Below are 20,949 nucleotides of genomic sequence, written 5' to 3' on the forward strand. Positions count from 1 at the left end.
AAAGTGGCAGAGCGGTGCAGATTCGGAGCCTGTGCTGAGACCTACAACAGCTGGCCATGGAAAAAGAAAAAAAACCCCACAAAGACAATGAAGCTCTACTGATCCTTACCCAACATCCAATGGACCCTGTCCACAAACACACACACACACAAAGAGTTAGCCACAGAAAAACAGAGGACACAAGGAATCAACTGATCCACGGACACACACAGCTGCCCGCAAAATCTCACAAGTCGCTCTCGACACAAACAGACTCTCAGATGAAGGCCCTGGCTGCCCATAAAAGCCCTGTCACAGCGCGACACTTCCCGTGTGTCTGCCGTGTGATGGATTCGCCTAATCAGATGATGCTTGAAGACACTTGTGATTCCAAATGGAGCACAATTGATTCGAGCAGCGAGAATGACCTTCAATTAACCTCTTTTGACTACCCACCATTTTCTTCACCGTTCTTCAACTGAGCCCCTTTAAACTCCTTATTATCCAGTAAATTTGGGCTTCTCGGGAGGGGAAAAAGTGGAAAATGAGCCGTAAAGACTATTTAGCACCTCGCTTTATTCACATTCCCTCTGCAAAACTGAGAAATTCATGAGAGATCTGGAGAGAACGAAATGAGCGCATGTAAAAACTCTTGGAGGCTCCAGAAAGAGATAAAAGAAGCCTCAATCACTGCTGATGGGCAAATATCAGAAGAAGAGTTATGAGTTGAAATAGTTTAATTTAAAAGCTGGTTTGCTACAAATTGATGCTCCCAAAAATTACAGATAAAATATTTACAACTGGAATTAAAAAAAATCTATAAACAATTATTAATCTATCACTATGAAAATATATCATTTTAATTGAGATATTTTCATTAAGAATAAATAAGACTATAAAGCAATTTTTTAATCAGGCACCAAATACAAATTTGTTTGCATATGTATGCATTTTTTTTTCTTTCTGGTAAACAGGAGGGTGAGAGTAATGACAGAATTTTGATTTTCAGAATTTTTTTTTAAAGAAATTAATATTTTTATTCAGCAAAGCCACATTAATTCTATTTCAAATAAATGATGTGACCTTTTGATCTTTCTAATCAATCTAAAACAAAATGCATCCCAATTTCCACAAAAAATTAATCAGACAACTGTTTTCGATATTTATAATAATAAGAAATGTTTCTTGAGCAGCAAATCGTGAATCATAATAACATCACAATATTAGAGTATTTACTGTATTTTTAAATCAAATAAATGCAGCCTTCATGAGCATAAGAGACTTCTTTCAAAAACATTTAAAGATTTTACAGAACTGTTTGCATGTGCAGTAAATTTGCATATTCTTAGCACAGATGACGCACTGGCAACACAAACACATAAAACGACTGGTACTATATTGCTAAAATATAAAAGTAAGATCAAAAGCAAGTAAAAACAGAAGTGAAACGATTTCAAAGCTGAGAAATACTCGACACAATATCAGGAGTATAACCGTCTAGAAATCAGTGACTTCAGCAGACATCAAACCCAAACACTTGGTCCCTGATGAACGATAAAAGCACATAATCTCTGAGGTTAATAACGGATGTAATTCTCAGGGTAATTACCAGAATCATCAAGCGCTCTTTGAGGAGCAGTTGACACAACTACCAATTACATAACTCGATAATAAGACCGTCTTTTCACTTGAAAGTTATGATGTAAGTCGACGGGAAACTTGAACATAATACAGGTCGAACTCCAAGCCTCAGCTACTGACGGAAAGAAGCCATAACTATTATGAGCGGAGACGGCAGGAAACATCAAGAAAGTCAGTTCGAAGCAGCGAGAGGAGTGATAAATCTCACTACTGACTCCGAAAGCCAAAGTCTCCGCCATCTGTTGAATTATGCAACAGCCTTCATGAGATTTTCAGTACATGGGATAATTACAATTACAAAGTCATTGAAACTCAAACTGAGAAAATATTGCCTTTACCCAAGTGTGAGGTGTAACTTTTTCGGAGGGGGGCCGCGGCGCATAATGAAGGAGAATAAAAAAAGATCTGAAAGTTTCACGTTTGCAAATGCCCTCATTAATATTTCACCGCGATGGATGGCGGGAATAAAATCGAACTTCAGACTCGTTTTGCAGTGTCACTTCCTCAAATGAATGAATCCATCAAGCCCTGCGCATAAAGCACGACGTGAAGCGCTCTCTCGCTGCGGCGCGGGCGAAACCGGTGAACGGGGGAGAGCAGAACAGCATCTGGCACCTCAATCCCTGCGACCTTTCAGCTGAGGAAAAGATCAAAGCCATTAGAGCAGGGAGAGGCAGCCGCATCAATCAGCGCGCTTATGTTTTCATGCACACGCCGGGCTGATTGCGCCTGCCATTTTGGAGACAATTAACATTGAGGCTGACATTTTGGTTGAGGAGCTTGGATACTGAGATGGGTTTGAGAGGTGCCGGAGGGGGACAAAAAAGCAGACCCCACCGGTGTTGGGCTGCGGTGAAGCTTTCAGCTTAAAACAAAACAAACAGGACAAAATTATTTCATGTAAATAGAGAACACATTTGACAATCAGTGTTATGTATTTAATATTTAAAACGATATTATAAAACTGATTAGATTTAGATATGATACTGTTGATATGTAAGATGATTTTTGGTCATTTATCAGCCATATCAAATGATATCAATATATTCAAAATATTTCAGCTAAGAACTATGCCTGCAAATTAACAGAAGTGGTAGCTTTCCCCTCTCAGTTCTAAAATATAAAATATACCATCAACTACAAGAAAAATTCCCATTATTATTATTATTTGCAAATTAGACGCAAACATGCTAAAAAATAGTGCTGTGCAACGATTAATCGCATTCGAAATAAAAGTTTTTGTGTACATAATATAATGTATGTGTACTGTGTATATTTATTATGTATATATAAATACACACACATGCATGCATATATTTAAGGAAATATTGTTTATTTATTAAATATATTTATATATAATATAAATTATATGAATATAAATATATACATAATAAATATACACAGCACACACACACAGCACACACACATACAGTATATTATGTCACCAAAAACCTTTATTTTGGATGTAATTAATTGCGATTAATCATTGCCCAGCACTACTAAAAATAATTATTATTATTACTATTATCATCAGCAAAAGCAACAACAACCAATGCTGTTATTATAATTAGCACATGAAACAAAAAATGCTGAAATTTATTATTGTTGCTGTTGTTATTATTATTATTATTTTATTTGTTACAAATCAAATTTGTTATTATTGTTAGCAAATTAGACACTGAAAAATTGCAAAAATTAAACAATATATTATTATTATTATCATTATCATCATCATAAAATAAAAATAATAACAATAACAACAATAAAAATAATAACAATAATGAATAATAATAATATTATTATTATTACCTATAAAAATAGAAAACCTGGGTTTCAAAAACTAAATGTGGAAATCAGGTTTTGTTCATGTCAGCTTGAATGTTGCTGTTGTTAAAGCAGTAGGAGTCACTACAACATTCTACTAAATTTGTTACACTGCTAATTTAATTTGTAATTATCAAATTTGCACTAAATTAGAAAAAAGGTAAAACAGAAGCATTTTCACTAGTGGCCTCAGACTTTTGCAGCCCAGCGTGTATCAGTCGACCACTAATTACAATACTGTAAAATATTTGGGCATCAAACGGTTCCCTGTGATCTTTCCAGCACTGCCGTTGCTCTGAGCCTGAGGTAAGAGCGAGAACACTGCTGTTCTTTCTGCTCTCACAGCCTCCGCATCATATAACAGACAGCAGTCCCGGGGCGGCCTTCTCCATTTCAGTTTTTAAACTGCTGCTTTAGCACTCTGTCGCTGCCACGTCTCTATCTCTCTGTATCTCTGGAAATGTGCATGATGTGGGCAGCGACTATGGCTCGTGGTGTATCACAAGCCATTAGCTGCTCTGTGCCTGGGGGATCTGGGGTAATGTCACATTGAGAGCAGGCAGAATGGTAAGATTGAGTCTGACCTCCTGCTATAAAGCGTTACGCCTCTCTGAGAGACTCTACCCCAGCAAAAACATCCCTCTAACCGCTTCGCCTGGCTCTGAGCGTTATGCGTTTTAAAAGCTGCAAACAAAAGCGAACTCATAATTCACAGTGACATAATCTCCTGGTGGAGAGTCTGTAGCGATGACACCATGCTGTGACCGAGGTGCAGGTCTGACTTCACTGACCTGAATATGAAAGTGTCATACCTAAACTCGTTATTTTTTATCTGTAAAACACAAAAGAAGACATTTTTGAAGACTCTTCACACAGCTTTTTCCATACCAAAAAATGAACATTCTGTCATCGTTTACTCTCAACCTCATGTTGACCAGAAAAAAATGCGATGCATACATATGCAAACAAATTTGTATTTGGTGAAATTAAAAATTGCTTTATAGTTTTATATATACTTCATGAAAATATGTTAATTAAAATGACATATTTTCATAGTATTTTTTTTTTTTTGCTTTTTGCATATTTAATTACTAATCACCTATCACATTGTTACAGAACTAAAAATGTAATTTGTTTATATAGATACAATTACTTGGTACAATTACTTAAATTATTGATGTTTTAAAAGTTTAAATTAATTTTTGTATGCTTTGTTTTTTTATTAAGTGATTATTATTATTATTATTATTATTATAGGTTAATTTCATTTTGTTTTATTCGCTAATAATCAGTAATCATGATTGTTATTGATGTTTAATAATTATCAACAACAACAACAACAATAATAATAATTATTATTATATAATTATATATTATTATTATAATCAATACTACAGCTACTACAGACAGACAGACAGACAGACAGACAGATAGATAGATAGATAGATAGATAGATAGATAGATAGATAGATAGATATTTTTTTTTTTTTAACTATAGGTTTGGAATAAACACTTTTTTTTTTCATCATAAAGGGTTGTTTCTGTGAAAGATTTGCATAAATATTCTTCAAAAAAATTAATTTTTAGTTGAACTATTCCATTAATTGTATTATGACTAGGACTGATTGAAAATATGTCACGCACTCCTCTCAGAGAAAAATGGGTGATGGAAAGATGCATTTGAATTGCGAACCACTTGCCCAAAGATTAATACAGTTCATAAAACTGTGATAATCTTTGTAGAATAGCGAGCATTCAAATTTGATTAAAACCCCACGTGGCTGACAAACGTGCTTGCCTTTTTGTTAAAAACTTTAATATAATATTCTGCGTGGGGTTTAATGTGATGACAGAGCTGTTAACCTCAGGTGATACTGTGCCCTGCTCTCAGAGGTGATGTTACGGGGGGAATATATTGAGATGGAGCGTCGCTTTGGCAGCATCTGGGTAGAGGCCTCGTCTGACAGATGCCAATCATGGTGATGGTTCCGTTTGGCTTAGCCCTTTCCTGCCTGGAGTGTGCTCTGAGGCCAGCTGTCAATCAAAATCGCATACCGGTTCACCGCCTCAGCATGGCCAAACTTTCAGAAGCATGAAAACATGCAGAAGTTAACCAGCAGCGCTCTCAGAGGCACTGGGAAATTTGCTACAGCGCTACACTTTACGACTAGCAACTTCTTGTGCTGGATTTTTCCCCGATGTCAACACTGTTACTCATGAGAAATCGAAAAGGAAAGGAAAAAAGACTACCCTTTCAGCGATCACTGTATTCTTATACTATGTTATTTAAATGAAACAGTAAACAAAATGATCAATACCATGGTATTACCATCAAGGTAGTGTCCATACTGTACAAGGACATATAATACCTGTTTTTCGACAGTGCCTCTAACTGCGTGTGAAGCACCTCTCCATCTGTGGCTCTCAAAATGGCTTCCAGGTTTTCTTCCAGAACCTTCTTGCTCTGCCTCACCTGCCTCAGGACCAGTCCTGCATCCTCAAACATGGATGTGGGCGGCTGGATGCTCTTCAGAATGCTGGGTCTGTTTAAAGGAGCAACCCTGACGGCAATTGCATCAACCGGCTCTGGGGGCTGCGAGAGAGGAGGGAAGATTGAAAGATATTGGATGCATTTAAATGACTGTGTATATTTTGAGGGGAAAAACAAACTGTCTTTGTAAGAGATCCGCTCCAGAGAATAAATATGATAAATATGTTTAATGGAATGCTGCTATGAACCATTAGGGTGAGCGCTGTTGTTTTTTTCCAAAGGCGTACGGAAGCATTTTCAGGGCTCAACGATCAGGATTTTTTTTTTTTTTTTTGCCGATAGGCCAGTAGTTCAGATTTTTATTTGCTTTGCCAACATTTTCATCTGTCTCACTCAAAAACAGATTTTATTCTTATTAAATAGCTGATTGGTGATATATATTATTAGCATAATACAGAATAAATATTATTGTAATAATTATAAATCATTAAGCAAATTTTTTTATTAAAATGTCTTTGCATTTATTTGATCAAAAATGCAGTAAAATATTGTGAAATATTATTACAATTTAAAAAACTGTTTTCTATATTAATCTATTATGAAATGTGATTTATTCCCGTGATGCAAAGCTGCATTTTCAGCATCATTACTTGAGTTTTTAGTGTCACATAATCCTTTAAAAATCATTCTAATATGCTGATTTGCTGCTCATGAAACATTTCCCATATACTGCTAATATTTTTGCTGAAATGTTGCTTTATTTTAAGAATAGAAGTCAAAAGAACAGCATTTATTTAAAATAGAAATATTTCGTAACATCTTTACTGTCACTTTTGATTAAATGAATGCACCCCTGCTGAATAAAAGTGGTAATTCCTTTAAAAAACTTGAAATGTACAAGTTCAAGATCAAATACAGGTGACTGCTGCACTAGCCCGGTGTAAATCTCGCCCGAGCTGCTGCATCTTTCCCTGTAGTATACGTGTCACGTTCCTTCTCGGCAAGCACGAAAGTGGGCAGCCGAGGGTCCTTGGCTGTCTCTCCCTCTCATCCTCTCCTGAATATAAATCTGTCAGAGAGCTCCATAAATCCATTACATGGGCCGGCAGATGCTGCTTTGGCAGGCTCGCCTTGACGAGGGACTCTCTAACCTCAACCCTGTGCTCCTGTCAAACATTCAGCCACATCGGAGGCGCTAGAATACTATTAATCAGGAGCTTCGATAGATTTTCTTACAGCAGTACTTTCTGTTCTTATGATATACTGAGTGTTATTAAGCCAACGAGGGCATGGGGGCACATCCGCAAGATGTTTACGAGATCATTCTGCCAATTCTAGAGTAGAGCGAGTTTGTTTGGTTAAAGTACGTAGTGTGGTAACTAAAATAATTCTTTTTTTCTGTGTATCTGTCTATCTATCTATCTATCTGTCTATCTATCACATTTAGAATGGACAGACAGATTAAAGTATGTAGTGTGGTAATTCATATTTATAAATACCGTGGTGCTTGAAAGTCTGTGAAACCTTTAGAATTTTCTATATTTCTGCATAAACATGACACAAAACGATCATCAGATTTTCACGTCCTAAAAGTCCTGAAGGTTGACAAAAATATATACTTTGTCATTTATTTAGAATGAGCTGTGAGTGGCAAAAGTATGTGAATCTCTAGGATTAGCAGTTAATTTGAAGGTGAAATTAGAGTCCATCTGTTCAGAGGTGTTTTCAATCAATGGGATGAGTAGCAGGTGTCAGTGTGTGTCGTTTTATTTAAAGAACAGGTATCTATCAAAGTTTGATCATGCTTATGGAAGTGAATCATGGCACGAACAAAGGAGTTCTCTGAGGACCTCAGAAAAAGAGCTGTTGTTGCTCATCCAGCTGGAAATGTTACAATACCATCTTAGACAGATTGTGTATAAATGGAGGAAATTCAAGACCATTGTTACCCTCCCTAGGAGTGGTCGACCAACAAAGATCACTCCAAAAAAGCAAGACATGTAATAGTCTGTGCGGTTGCAAAGGAGCCAAGTATAACTTCTAAGCAACTAAAGGCCTTTCTCACATTGGCTAATGTTAATGTTCATGAGTCCACCATCAGGAGAACACTGAACAGCCATGGTGAGCATGGCAGAGCTGCAAGAAGAAAGCCACTGCTCTCCAAAAAGAACATTACTGCCAGTCTGCAGTTTGCTAAAGATCATGTGCACAAGCCAGATAGCTACTGAAGAAATGTTTTGTGGATGGATGAGACCAAAATAGAACTTTTTGGTTTAAATGAGAAGCGTTATGTTTGGAGAAAGAAAAACACTGCATTCCAGCATAAGAACCTTATCCCATCTGTGAAACATGGTGGCGGTAGTATCAAGGTTTGGGCCTGTTTTGTTGCATCTGGGTCAGGAAGGCTTGCCATCATTTATGGAACAATTAATTCTGTATTACACCAGCAACTTTTAAAGGAAAATGTCTGGACATCTGTCCAAGAACTGAATCTCAAGAGAAAGTGGGTCATGCAGCATGACAACGACCCTAAGCACATAAGTCGTTCTACCAAAGAATGGTTAAAGAAGAACTAAGTTGATGTTTTGGAATGGCCATGTCCAAGTACGGACCTTAATCTAGTTGAAATGATTCGGAAGGACCTGAAGCAAGCAGTTCCCCACCAACATCACAGAGTTGAAGCGGTTTTATACTGAGAAATGGGCTAAGATTCCTACAAGCTGTTGTGCAGGACTGATCAACAGTTACAAGAAACGTTTAGCCGCAGTTAGTGGTGCAAAACGGGTCAGACCAGATACTGAAAGCGAATATTCACATACTTTTGCCACTCACAGATAGGTAACACTGGATCATTTTCACAATAAATAAATGACAAAGTATATATTTTTGTCTCCTTTGTTTGACTGGATGCTCTTTGTATACTTTGGTAAAAATCTGATGATGTTTTGAGTCATATTTATGCAGAAATATAGAAAATTCTAAAGGGTTCACAAACTTTCAAGCACCACTGTGTATGTATGTGTATATATATATATATATGTGTGTGTGTGTGTATGTGTATACAGTGTAACTATATAACTACTATTTAGATCTGCATTTTAAATTTTTTGTTATAAGACACAATAAAAACAACCTAAAATGCACATTTACCACTCCTTTTCTGGTAAAAAATTAACTAGAATTTGCGACAGTTGAATGTAACATTTTTGACAAGCCAAACATGTCAGCCTCTGAGTAACATGTAATTTATTTAAACCACGAAATCAACTTCATTATAAGTATAATGATTACACAAAAAGCATTTAGAATGTCTCCAGCACATTTTATAATCACCCAAAAATCAGTTTCCCCCTAACGCACATTACCATGTCCGTCACAAACTGGCTGGCTGGTTGGAATATTAGAGCTAAAAACATCAACATAACATAACTCAGGGGCATCAATCACTTCACTTAATATTCGTCGGATAAAACGATAAAAAAAAACGATAAAATCCAAATAACTTGAATATCCTGAAATTGATGTCTGTCAAAAAATAACATGCAATAATAAATTTGTTCTTAAGACAGACAGACGGATGGACAGACAGACAGACAGATACATAAAAGTATAGTATGTTCATTTCTATAGTTCAACATTTTGAACACATACAATTTGGAACCAAAATCGGTGGATGCAATTATTGACTCTGACAAAAAAAGAGAAACAATCCTAACAAAACGAATCCCGAAATTTGCTATGCCTGCATTTGGGAGGGGTGCCGCACATTTATTCTGAAGCCCAGGTGTAAACGAGTGATAACACTGATTTATCGGAGCGGTCTCTGAATAACAGCAGGGCTGAAATTGCAGGATACAAAAGGTACAATTGTGTCATTCTGTTATTGTGGATAGAAACTGCACAGAGGAGAAGGCTCGTAAACCTGGAACTGCAGAGGATGGGGTTGCCATGGGAACCTACCACGGAGATGGGGGTTGTGGAAGGAGGTGGGGCCGTGGCGGAGGGGGCGAGATGGCTGCTCCTGCTGTTCTGGGTCGACTTGGCATTCTGCACAGGAAACGCATCAGCAGTCTGGAAGGACAAGGACCGAGATGCAGAGTCTTAGTTGCAAACTACAAAATGAAGTTTGGACTTCACTTATATGCAAAGAACACAGGTCAGCGAGTAATAATATGCACCAGAGGAAAAATTTTAGTACCTGTACAACACTTTCGTATTCGTAAAATGGCCCAAAAATTATGGAATATTGCGGACAGGCACATAATATTGTGCAATGTGAGTGACATTCCATTAAAACCGGCCAGAAGGCAAGACTAGTGACTTGGCTGTCTCAGTTCGTGAGAGAGAGAGAGAGACAGACAGACAACGCTTTTCTGACAGCGGCCAAAGAGCATTCAAATCCTGCATCCTCAATTATATGCTAATGTGTCATTTGCTGTATGTTACATTATTCTGGGCCGATGGAATTTTTCAGTCGCAAAAGACGTGCCTGGAAACTCAATGGCTTATTGGGAGAGCGAGGGTGACAGTAATGGATGGAAACAGGCAGTGGCACATTTGGTAAGAATGAAGAGGCGCTGTAATTTATTAGTGTGGGTGGCAAAGGGAAGAAACAATTGGAAAAATTGGTGTCTGGTCAATAAGACACGAATGTCTCGGTTCCGTGTCTCGGCTTGATTTCATCAGTGGTTCCATTCCAATTAGATTAACTCGATCAGGAGCTCAACACTTCGACTGTCATTGGGCCGCTTTAAATGACCAGAAACCTGCTGATCAATGCAAAGAGTTGGACAGGGTGGTATGATCGTGTATATACATTATAGCATGACAGTAAAAAGCCACTTTTTAGCCATCGACCTGTTTGAGAATATCGACAAATTAGTAGAAGACAGCAATTCAAGTTTTAATTGGTTTGGCCAATGCCACTGCAGAGATCTATTCAAGTAACTAAAGCCAAAGCAGGACTATCAGAGCGTGAAAGTTAGCAATGATTTCTGAAGCTCTCACCTGCGTTAGACTCCTCATCTCATTTTTAAGCCGCCCCAGATCCTGCAGCATCTCATTGGCTCTTTGCACAGCCGAGCTGGAAGACGCCACACATATATGTTCTGCCTGGTTCTCCTGTTCATTCAGTGGCTTCATGAAAGCTGGTTCTTCTGGTTGTACACTTCCAGTAAAAGCAACAGATGCTTTAGGTGGCGTCTGGCTTTTCCTGAAACAATAAAGACAGCGAAAGATCAAATTTTCTAAATCTTTCATCCGTTACATTCATACACAAAACCAGTATCATTTTTCATCAAGCTTGATCAAACTGGGATGAAACATACAAATCAAGTGTGTGTAAATCATTTATTTAATTGTTCTGAATTTAATAATAAATAAACACATTTGTTTTTCATGTGTTTAATGAATGAGTTCCCATTGCTTTGTGTAAATAATTTGTAAAAATATTGTTACATAAATTGTCACTAGAAATCAATGCAACAATTTATGATTTTTTCAAACCAAGTTTAATTTTGCCTGTTTCAAAAGTGGCTGATGTTAAAGCCAATAATAAAATGAAATAATAACAAACACCACAAATTTGCTGAGAATTAATGATTCTCATTATTACAATTAATGTTTATTTAACACAATATTTAATCTTTTTATTACAAAAAAAAGGAAAAATCATGCATCCTACCATAGCGTGCAAGAACATTCAGTAAATGTATGTTACAAAAATTCTGCACAAAATGAAATGATTTTTCAGGTGTGAAAGGTGTATTCCTTTACTGTTTACACAATTTTTACTTAAAATAAATTCAAACGTGCATGTTCACTAAATAAAAATAAAATAATTTTAAAAAGTTGTGCATTATGTATTGACCATCGGTATATTTGGGAACTGACACAAGGTAACAATTAGATACCAGGTAATTATCTCAAAATTCCACATTTGCCAACCTATCACTTACGGATTCAGCATACTTAAACTGCACTGTGCATTACCATATGGAGTTCAGCTAAAGGACACTGAGGTCGTACCAGTGATGTTCACCTTATTCATCCGAGGAGGATGAGCACGCACCCTGAAACTCTGCCGCAGGATGTCCGTTAATGTGCCCTCTGCACGCACTCCCTGCTGTCTGTCTGAACAGCTCAGTGTTTACACCACATTTCACATGAGCAGTATCAGGCATAAAACCCGAATCAGCTCAGATTGAAGCTGAAATATGTATTTATACTGGCACGTCAGTATGCTGTAATGAAGGGGCCTGAGGGTCCTCAGCTGAAGGGGTTTATCGGGTTCCATCCAAGGGCTTTTAGTCTGGACTGTTTTCACAGTCTTGGGTTGCCAGCTCATCTAACATTACTGTGAAGGCCATTTCTCCAACACTGCAGTGCTTGTCTAATGTTGCGGCAATTAATCACCCAGAGACGGGTTCAGCTTGCCAAGATCATGCTAACCAATTTAAAACGATACAAAAGACACTTTTTAGGCAGAACGCACCTACTTTCCTTGACATGCTGGGAGCAAAAGAGGTTATTTAAACAGGATGTTAAAATCTGTTCACGTAATGAGCTGCTGCAGGTTTGCAAATCTTATGAAGTGATTCACCAAAACAAGTCATATTTCACCTCAGAACGAAAAGGAAAATACATAAAACAAAGTTTTGCATAAATAAAATATGTCTGTATTTATGATCAGGACGATTTTTTGGAGTGTGCCATTATTTTTAAGACAGTTGAGCACATTCTCTCTCTCTCTATATATATACAAACACACACACACACATACATATGTATACATATAAATTTATTATTTGTTTATATGTAAATTGTACATTGTCAATATGCTTAAATGGCAAATGCAATGCAATGCAAAAAAAAAAAAAATTGTAATTGTCCTAAAAATATCATTTCTTTTCATTTTTTTCACCTGGACATGCCCTTGACAATTCATGAGATTCAGCCCATGAAATTCTTCCAGTCTTTAGAGGCAGGATCAGTGTTGGTCTGAGAGCTGAATGTCGTCCTGTGGGTTAATATGGGTTTCGTGTTTCTCTGATTGCTTTTTCCCACAGGTTGGCTCTTACCTCCTTGGACAGATTTTTTTTTTAAAGACCAATGTTCTCTTTTAAAGCCACAGAGAGAAAGGAAACCTGTCATGTGAGAATGCACACCGAGGAAAATAAAGTGCTGAGCTTGATTACTTTATTTAGAGAGAGAAGCTGGTGGCACAACAAAGAGGAGAAGGAAATTCAAACAAGGAAGAGACGGCAAGGAATCACAAAGCGTGATAAAAATGAGAACGGACGAGAAGAAAACTGGAACAAGGAAGAAAATGAAATGAGATACAGAGAGACAAAGAGATAGAGAGGGAGGGACAGAAACTGCTCCCAGAGCTGCGTTCAAAACAAAGGTCAGTGCGGAAAGATAGACAGTGTCCAGTCTCAAGAGCCAGGCACATGGTGTACAAAGAGTGTCGTCCAACGCCTGTCTTCCCATCCGATATTTCTGAGGCTCTGCGGCACGAAACGGTTAACAAACATCTATGCGCTCGCTCTCATCGACACTCCGATGCGCACAGAAACGTATCTATTTACTCCACTTCACACACAGAGAGCCATTCATTCTGCCTGTGCACAAAGAACAGAAGGCAGAAGAATCTCAGGCAATTATGCATCGCAGGCACTGAGAGCGTGCTAGAGGAAACTGCAGGATAGCAAGTTCAGTCTTGCCCTGCGCAATATAAACAGGAATATGAGATGCTATCAAACAGAATAATGTCCTTTATTCATAGATTTAAAAAGAATATGAAACATTTGTGGTGCTTTTAACTTGCACAATCTGATAATGCTTAGATTTGAAAAAACTCTATTAGTAGTAAGTAGTAAACATAATATGGTGCATGAATGGAACCTTGGTTTGGAGAGCGATACAAACTTAATGCAACATTTACACTGAAAAGGTGGCAGAGAAGTGCTTCTGAAGTGGCATTTAGGTGTTTTACACAGACTATATAATGCTGCTCAGAGGTGGCATGAATGCATTTACACAGCAATTATAGTTGTATACTGTACACTGTATACATGGGGTTGAAGTGGGTCAGAGCAGACATAATTTAGTGTCTGGCTTTTATGCAGCATTATGTCTTCACACAGAATTCTGAGTAGGCACAGAGCAGCCTTAACTCAGCTGTGTAAACGTACTGAATGAGGGACCAGAGCCATTTCTAGAGACCAAAATATTATAGGCACTTTATTATTAAGCAACCACCTAGGAACAATCCATAGTACCTTAACAACCACCCATAATACCCTAGCAACCACATAGCAATGCACTGGAAAACATCCATAAGACCTTACATTGTGGTGGTGAGTTACGCGCATGCAACACTCACAGAATAAATGTTAAAAAAACACCAAATTAAAATGTGTTCAATTTTGAATTTTTTTTCTTTTTAAATTTAAAAATAAATAAAATACTTAACTTATAAAAATACATGATTATTGATTTATTATTAAAAATAAAAACATAAAATTTGATTTTAAAATCATTTAACATTAACAAAGAGATAAAGAGATAGAGATAGAGAGGGAGGGATTTATTAATTAATTAAATTTATTAATTAAATTTATTAATTAAATTAATAAATAAAATTAATTAAAAATGAAAGAAAAATAATATAAATGAAAACATAAAAGTGCACTAAAATTAAAAACAATGACAGAAAACCAACGATGTAAACCAAACCAGGTCAGTCTATAGCAGTCTACAATACAATAAAACCTGATTTCAGCTATTGATAAAATCATCTTGCTCATTCTGAATTCACATCACAGGTCTCATAAATTGCCCTTAAGTGACGGATATGATACAGACGAAACATCCGAAATCTCTCAAGGTTAACCGTCTGATGTTGGAAAGCCTGCATTAACCCGAGACAGTGTTGTGTTTGATCCATTGCTTGGCAACAGACGCACAACAGGCAGATGCATTAGACATCCGTCTCATCAGAGCAGCCTTTCTGTCCCCAGGTTTCATTTGCTGACAGGAAGCCAGGAAAGGAAACAGGTGCTTTTTTTGCCTTTTAGGGGCTTTGCAATAAATAAACATGAAGGCGAGAGCAGTGCTGCATGAGGCGGCAGTTGTCCTGATGTATTCCACGCAGCACGTTTCCCTCAATCAGCCTTAAGATGCCACAAAAGGAGCTAATCCATTTGAAGAGGGAGATGTTGGGCTTTTTGATCTCGCTCAAATTGATTAGGGTGTAGATACGGAAAGGCAAGGAAGGAGAATGCCCTGCTAGAGGTCACGCAATGCTAATGTCTCCTTCAACGATATTTCTGAGCGTGCCGTTTAATGAGCACCCGTGTTTGTGTGTACGTTGATAGGAATCGTTCTAAGGAATCGCACGGATGTCCCTTTGATGCGCTGCCAGACAGAATATGGATTTTTTTTCCCTCCGTCACAGTCGTTTGGAGGGTTGTTTGTGTGCCAATATGAAAACATAATCAATAGGTGACACCTGTCAGATCGTCGGGAATAATAGTTACACATTCCGAGTATTTCCCAACTTGAATATCGACTTTCTGTCAGCTGCAAGAGAAAAAGAGCGTCTTATCAAGGTGTGCCACATTTCGGTTTATCATCTAGATCTAGACATCACCTGAGGTTTAACTCGACGAGACGCCAAACCTCAAGCTTGGAGAATCGCTCTTTCAGAGGACTACAGAGAGAACGATTCATTATCCAAAAGCTGCAAAGCTTCGTACCAAAAATAGAACAAAGAGCGAAAAAGAAGATGTGTTTTCCTCATCCGACCAATCAGAGAGCTCCGTGTCGGGCTTCATTTGTCTGTCGCAGCAGATCTGGAGCAGGAACGAAAGGGGAAAAACCTCTTTCTGAATAGGTGAAAGGAGACGGGAAAGCGGAGGGTGGAGGAAGGGTGAGGTTTCCCACTGTTCTCACCTCAATTCCTCAGGAAAAGCAACAGCGGGCTGCAGTAATGTGGCGGGAGGAAGCCGCAAGAGCTTCAAACGTGCGGTCTGGTGAAGAGATATTATTTGTGAGGAAGAGTGAAATGTCAGGGGCTGGTGGGTTATTCACTGCGGCGTGGTGCACCTCACGCAGAGCGAGGGAGCAAAAAACTAAAAAACAGCGGGGTTTCCAACTACTGAGTTTATTTATAAAGGTGACCACACACAATGACAGACATATTCATTATTTAACAAAATAGACAATTAAACAACGTTAGTAAAATAAACTATTCAAAAAATACAGGTGTTACCTTAAAAATATTTCACTTTCAAGAAAACCAGTAAATAAAAAAGTCACATTAAGACAACATTTATACTGTACACAATTTACATTCTGCCAAAATATTAGTAGTTTGAACTAGTATGAGTAGTGAGCATTCCAAACCATACAGTCTAGAAGAGGAAGACTATATCGAATACTAAACGTGTGACTGTACATGAGACTAATGCTGGATTTGAAGCGTGTACTAGCATACTACTCTTTACCATCTTTTTATAATGGCAGAAATAGTAAGAGTTCCAAATTCAGACAACACATACTAGCCTACATACTAAAAAAAAAAAACAATAGTATGAGTTATATGGCAGTATGCATTCCAAACCAATACAGTCTAGAAGAGGATGACTATGGCTGCATCTGCAATCGGATACTTCTCTACTATATAGTAGGGTGAAAAACAGTATTTGAGATGAGTAGTATGTCCGAAATCATAGTATTCAAATTAGTTGGTAAAAAGTATACAGATGACTTATTACTTCTGGCAACATTCTGAAGTGCACATCTAATGGACACCCTAAATCTAACCCTAACCCTACTATCCTATGAGGCCACAGGAGAGGATTTAGTATGAGAAAAAAAATTGTATGAGTAGTATGTTATCATGCATCCAAACTAATATAGTCATCCTCTTTTAGATTATTGAGTTTGGAATGCATACTACTATATTACTCATGCTTTTTATGCAGTATAATGTATATGGTTGCATCAAGATGTAAAATTGAATACAATACACACACTGCTAAAATGGTAGTAGTAAGAATTAGTATGAGCAGTATGCATTCCAAACCCATATAGCCTAGAAGAGGGGGATAAAATAATACTATACATATATACATAAGACTATACATACTGCAAAAATAGCATAAGTAGTATGGCAGTATACATCCAAACCCATGTAGTCTAGAAGAGGAATACTATATCTAAGAATATATATACAGTGTACAATGGTAGTATCCATCCAGAATCACACAGTCTAGAAGAGGAGGAAGATAATATATATAAGACTGCATATACTGCAAAAATAGTATGAATAGTCCCCCTCTCCCCTCTCCACCCACTTAAATTTGGATCCATTATGTACCACTCTTCAACAATGGCATTAACTGTGAACTGGACTTTGCATTGCTGCAGCACACACAACAATACACATCATTACTGGTTATTACTGTTTCCCTACCTCATACACTTTATTCCTTGCCAATGTCGTATTGTCCTGTTTGCATACTGTGCTATTGCTGATCATGTTGGACCTTATTATGTTTACATTCCTATATATTTGCATTTTATGAAATTACACTGTCGATTGAGGCTCTGATGTAATCTAGTTGTTCTACAACAATGACAATAAATTATTCATTTATTCATATTCAATAGTGTGGTAGTATGCATCCAGAATCATATGGTCTAAAAGAGAAAGACAATATCCAAAACTATATATAGGCACTTAAAACTTTACGTAGTGCAAAAATAGTATTAGTATGGTAGTATGAATCCAAACCCATATAGTCTTCTCCTTCTAGACTAAACAAGTCTGGAATGCATACAACCATACTACTCATACTTATTGCAGCATGCAGTTATGTACTGTATACAGTGTTCTGCATTTTAATATTTGTACGGATGCCAAATGTTCGTAATATTGTATCCCACAATACTATGTGCTCTAATGGACCACTATTTCCAATAGACTAGAAGCAATATCAACTGATTTCAATATAAAATGTAATTAACTATTTGACTGTTTAAAACAACTGCTGTACACTGAATTTGCAGTATACACTATATACTGCATACTATACAGTTGGTGTACTTCGGAATTAAGCTTGTGCATTTATCTCTGGTAAACATAAAGCTGTTATAGAAACAAAAACACACAAGATAAACAAACCACAGATTATTCTGGTTTAGAACAGAGCCATTGCATCCTACAAAAATCCACAAGCACATTCGAGCAACAGAGCACGACTATTTTTCTGTGCTGTACATTAGGCAACAAGACCCATCATCCATCATGCCAACCAGCATCTGCACAGCTGCTGGGTAAACCCCCGCTCATCTAAATGTCATCTCGCACACACAGACCCGAGCATCGCCGGCTCTCTCCACCAGACCAGCCGCAACAGATGTGGCCTCGGCCCTCGCTATTTAAATCCGGCCACCTGATGCCCGAGGCTTCGGCGGCACAGCATGGGTGAGCGCGGATCGTTCACACCCATTTATCATGATTTGTACAGGGTGCCCGGCTTCCCTTAACACTCTTCATCGTATCCGCTTTTCAGATTATTATGATTTCAGAAGTGTAAATGTGCTCCAAATAGAAATGCTGCAGGAGAATCCTATCAAATAATTACAGGTTTTATTTTAGGATGTCAACAATGCATCTTCATTAGGGCTGCCAATCAATTTGAAATTTTAATCAGATTAATTACTAATGATATTCTGATTAGTTTTTTTTGCATATGTCAATATTTGTTGGGAAAAGCCCCAACAGATAATACTTGGTTGGCATGGTTTTATCACATTTTTTCCTATATAATTAACTGCAAAAATGTATTAGGTAAATTGGCAGCCCTAATCTTTATAAAACTGGAATAGTATGCTATAAAATTGCTCCTCTATCGTGGGGAACAGTGAGGGTTAAAGACCTGAATGTTGTGTCCAGCTCACTGTCAGTGTCCATAGTGCAGAAGTAGATGAAATTGGATATTCCGAATGGATATTTATTTCCTGTCCTCCAGAGATAGTGTAAGAAATCATGGGAGAAACCTAGAAATGTAATTTAAAAGCAATTTTACAGGACGTAACACAGTTGGGCCTGAAGGAGAGAAACAGAGAGGAGGACAGTGCCGAATCCAACACCAGAATGATGAAACTCTCCTCTGAATTACTCCTCTTACAATCCCTCAAGGTTTCCATCACACTGTGCGCACATAACTCACATTTTTCATGTTCTTCCAGAACAGACATTTTAACCAAACTTAGGCTGTTGTATAAAGACTAAGGCCAAAATCCTAGGCAGCGGTGCACACGTTTCAAAGACAAAGGAATTATGACACGCTTTCCATCCAAAAATACAATCAATACTACAATACTACTGCTGAAAAGCTTGGGGTCGATAAGACTTTGTTTCTGAAAGAAATCTCTCATGCTCACCAAGGCTGCATTTATTTGATTAAAATGTATTTGATTTATTTGATTAAAATTTAAAAGGAATGTTTTCTACTTGAATATATTTTAAAATGTAATTTATTCCTGTGATGCAAATTTCCAGCAACCATAACCTGCAGTCTTCAGTGTCACATGATCCTTCAGAAATCATTCTGATTTTCAATATGCTGATTTGTTGCTCAAGAAACGTTTATTTTATTATCAGTGATAACACATGTTGTGCTGCTTAATATTTTCGTAGAAATATTTCTGTTTTTTTCTTCAAAATTCTTTGATGAATAGGATACGGTGGCCGAGAGAGCTGCAAATTGAAAAATAGAAAATACACCTGCAAATTAAGAAAACAACTTCATCGATTTGACAATACACACCTACAAATGTTCACAACACAACCAAATAAAGAAACGCACTGCAAATACTCACAGCACAACCAAACAAAGAAACGCGCTGCAAATAAAATTCTTTATTTGGTTGTGTTGTGAGCATTTGCACCACCTGCTGTCAAACTGATGAAGATGTTTTCTTGATTTGCTTTTTCCTATTTGCATGTGTTTTCTGAAGTTGCAGCGCGTTGAGCTCTCTCGGCCACCGTAATAGGATGTTCAAAAGAACTGCACTTATTTGAAACAGAATTTTTTTTTTTAAACAATGTGAAAAAACACTTTAAGCATACTTGTAAAATAGTACCATCTAGGTAATCTCTATTGAAATCACTTGTGAGTTTAAGAGCATAAAGACGTTCCATTGTCTGACTCTTGGATGATAATATGTAAAGAAACAAAATGACAACACTATAGTTAGATTGCAGTTGTTCAATTGTCAACATGCTAATTCCAGTCTCCAATGTTATCAATTGTGCGCAGATGACATAAGGAAACCTGTTTGTATAAAATGACTCATACAAATGTCTCTTTATTGGCAACGTCTACGCAAAGAGTCGCTTGCAGTTAACTATGCAGACCAAACACAGCGAGTCTATAAGTGATTGTGACCAGCAGTGTGTAATACATAGACAAATAACAGAGAGTAAAAGTACAAGGGGCCATTCAAAGCCAAACAAACAGAAAGTTCAACACATGGTTGTGTAGGATATTTAATGGCAAGAGTCTTCATGTGCAAATATAGTCCCTTCTCTCTAGTGTAATATCAAGGCGGGTGGATACCGTGACATTTCTGCAGGATCAAGGTCAGTGCAGGGGCTCCTTGCTGGTGCAGGGAGGAGTTGTCTTTCAGTACTGGGTGACATTTAGACTGGAGTCCACTAATGTGGTGAAACTCCCCCTAGAAATGGCCCGGCTACAGAACACACACACGCAGTCTAGTGAACGTAAACATCATTTGTGAACATGCAACAAGCTCAATAAAATGTGCTAAAAATGTTGCATTGCACATTTTTCATATGTATATGCACAATATTAAAACGGATAGTTTCAGTTCTGAATTCTGACTGGTCAATACAGCTACTTGTCATGGGCTGTTCTGAAAGCAAGTGAATGAACTGAAACCCTTTACAAAGTGTCCTTTCACAAGGCCGCTAGCGA

General features: G+C 37.5%; 1 protein-coding gene across 1 annotated transcript in view; it reads right to left on the minus strand.

The window, feature by feature from the left end:
- kiaa0586 (KIAA0586 ortholog) overlaps window positions 1-20,949 on the minus strand; it is a 132,001-nt gene that overhangs the window by 74,852 nt on the left and 36,200 nt on the right. Inside the window, 3 exon segments of the mRNA XM_058748653.1 lie at window positions 5,814-6,037; window positions 9,896-10,006; window positions 10,943-11,147. Of these exon segments, the coding sequence (XP_058604636.1) occupies window positions 5,814-6,037; window positions 9,896-10,006; window positions 10,943-11,147 (540 nt within the window).

The sequence above is a fragment of the Onychostoma macrolepis genome, chromosome 17 (assembly GCF_012432095.1).
Source record: "Onychostoma macrolepis isolate SWU-2019 chromosome 17, ASM1243209v1, whole genome shotgun sequence".
NCBI lineage: Eukaryota > Metazoa > Chordata > Actinopteri > Cypriniformes > Cyprinidae > Onychostoma > Onychostoma macrolepis.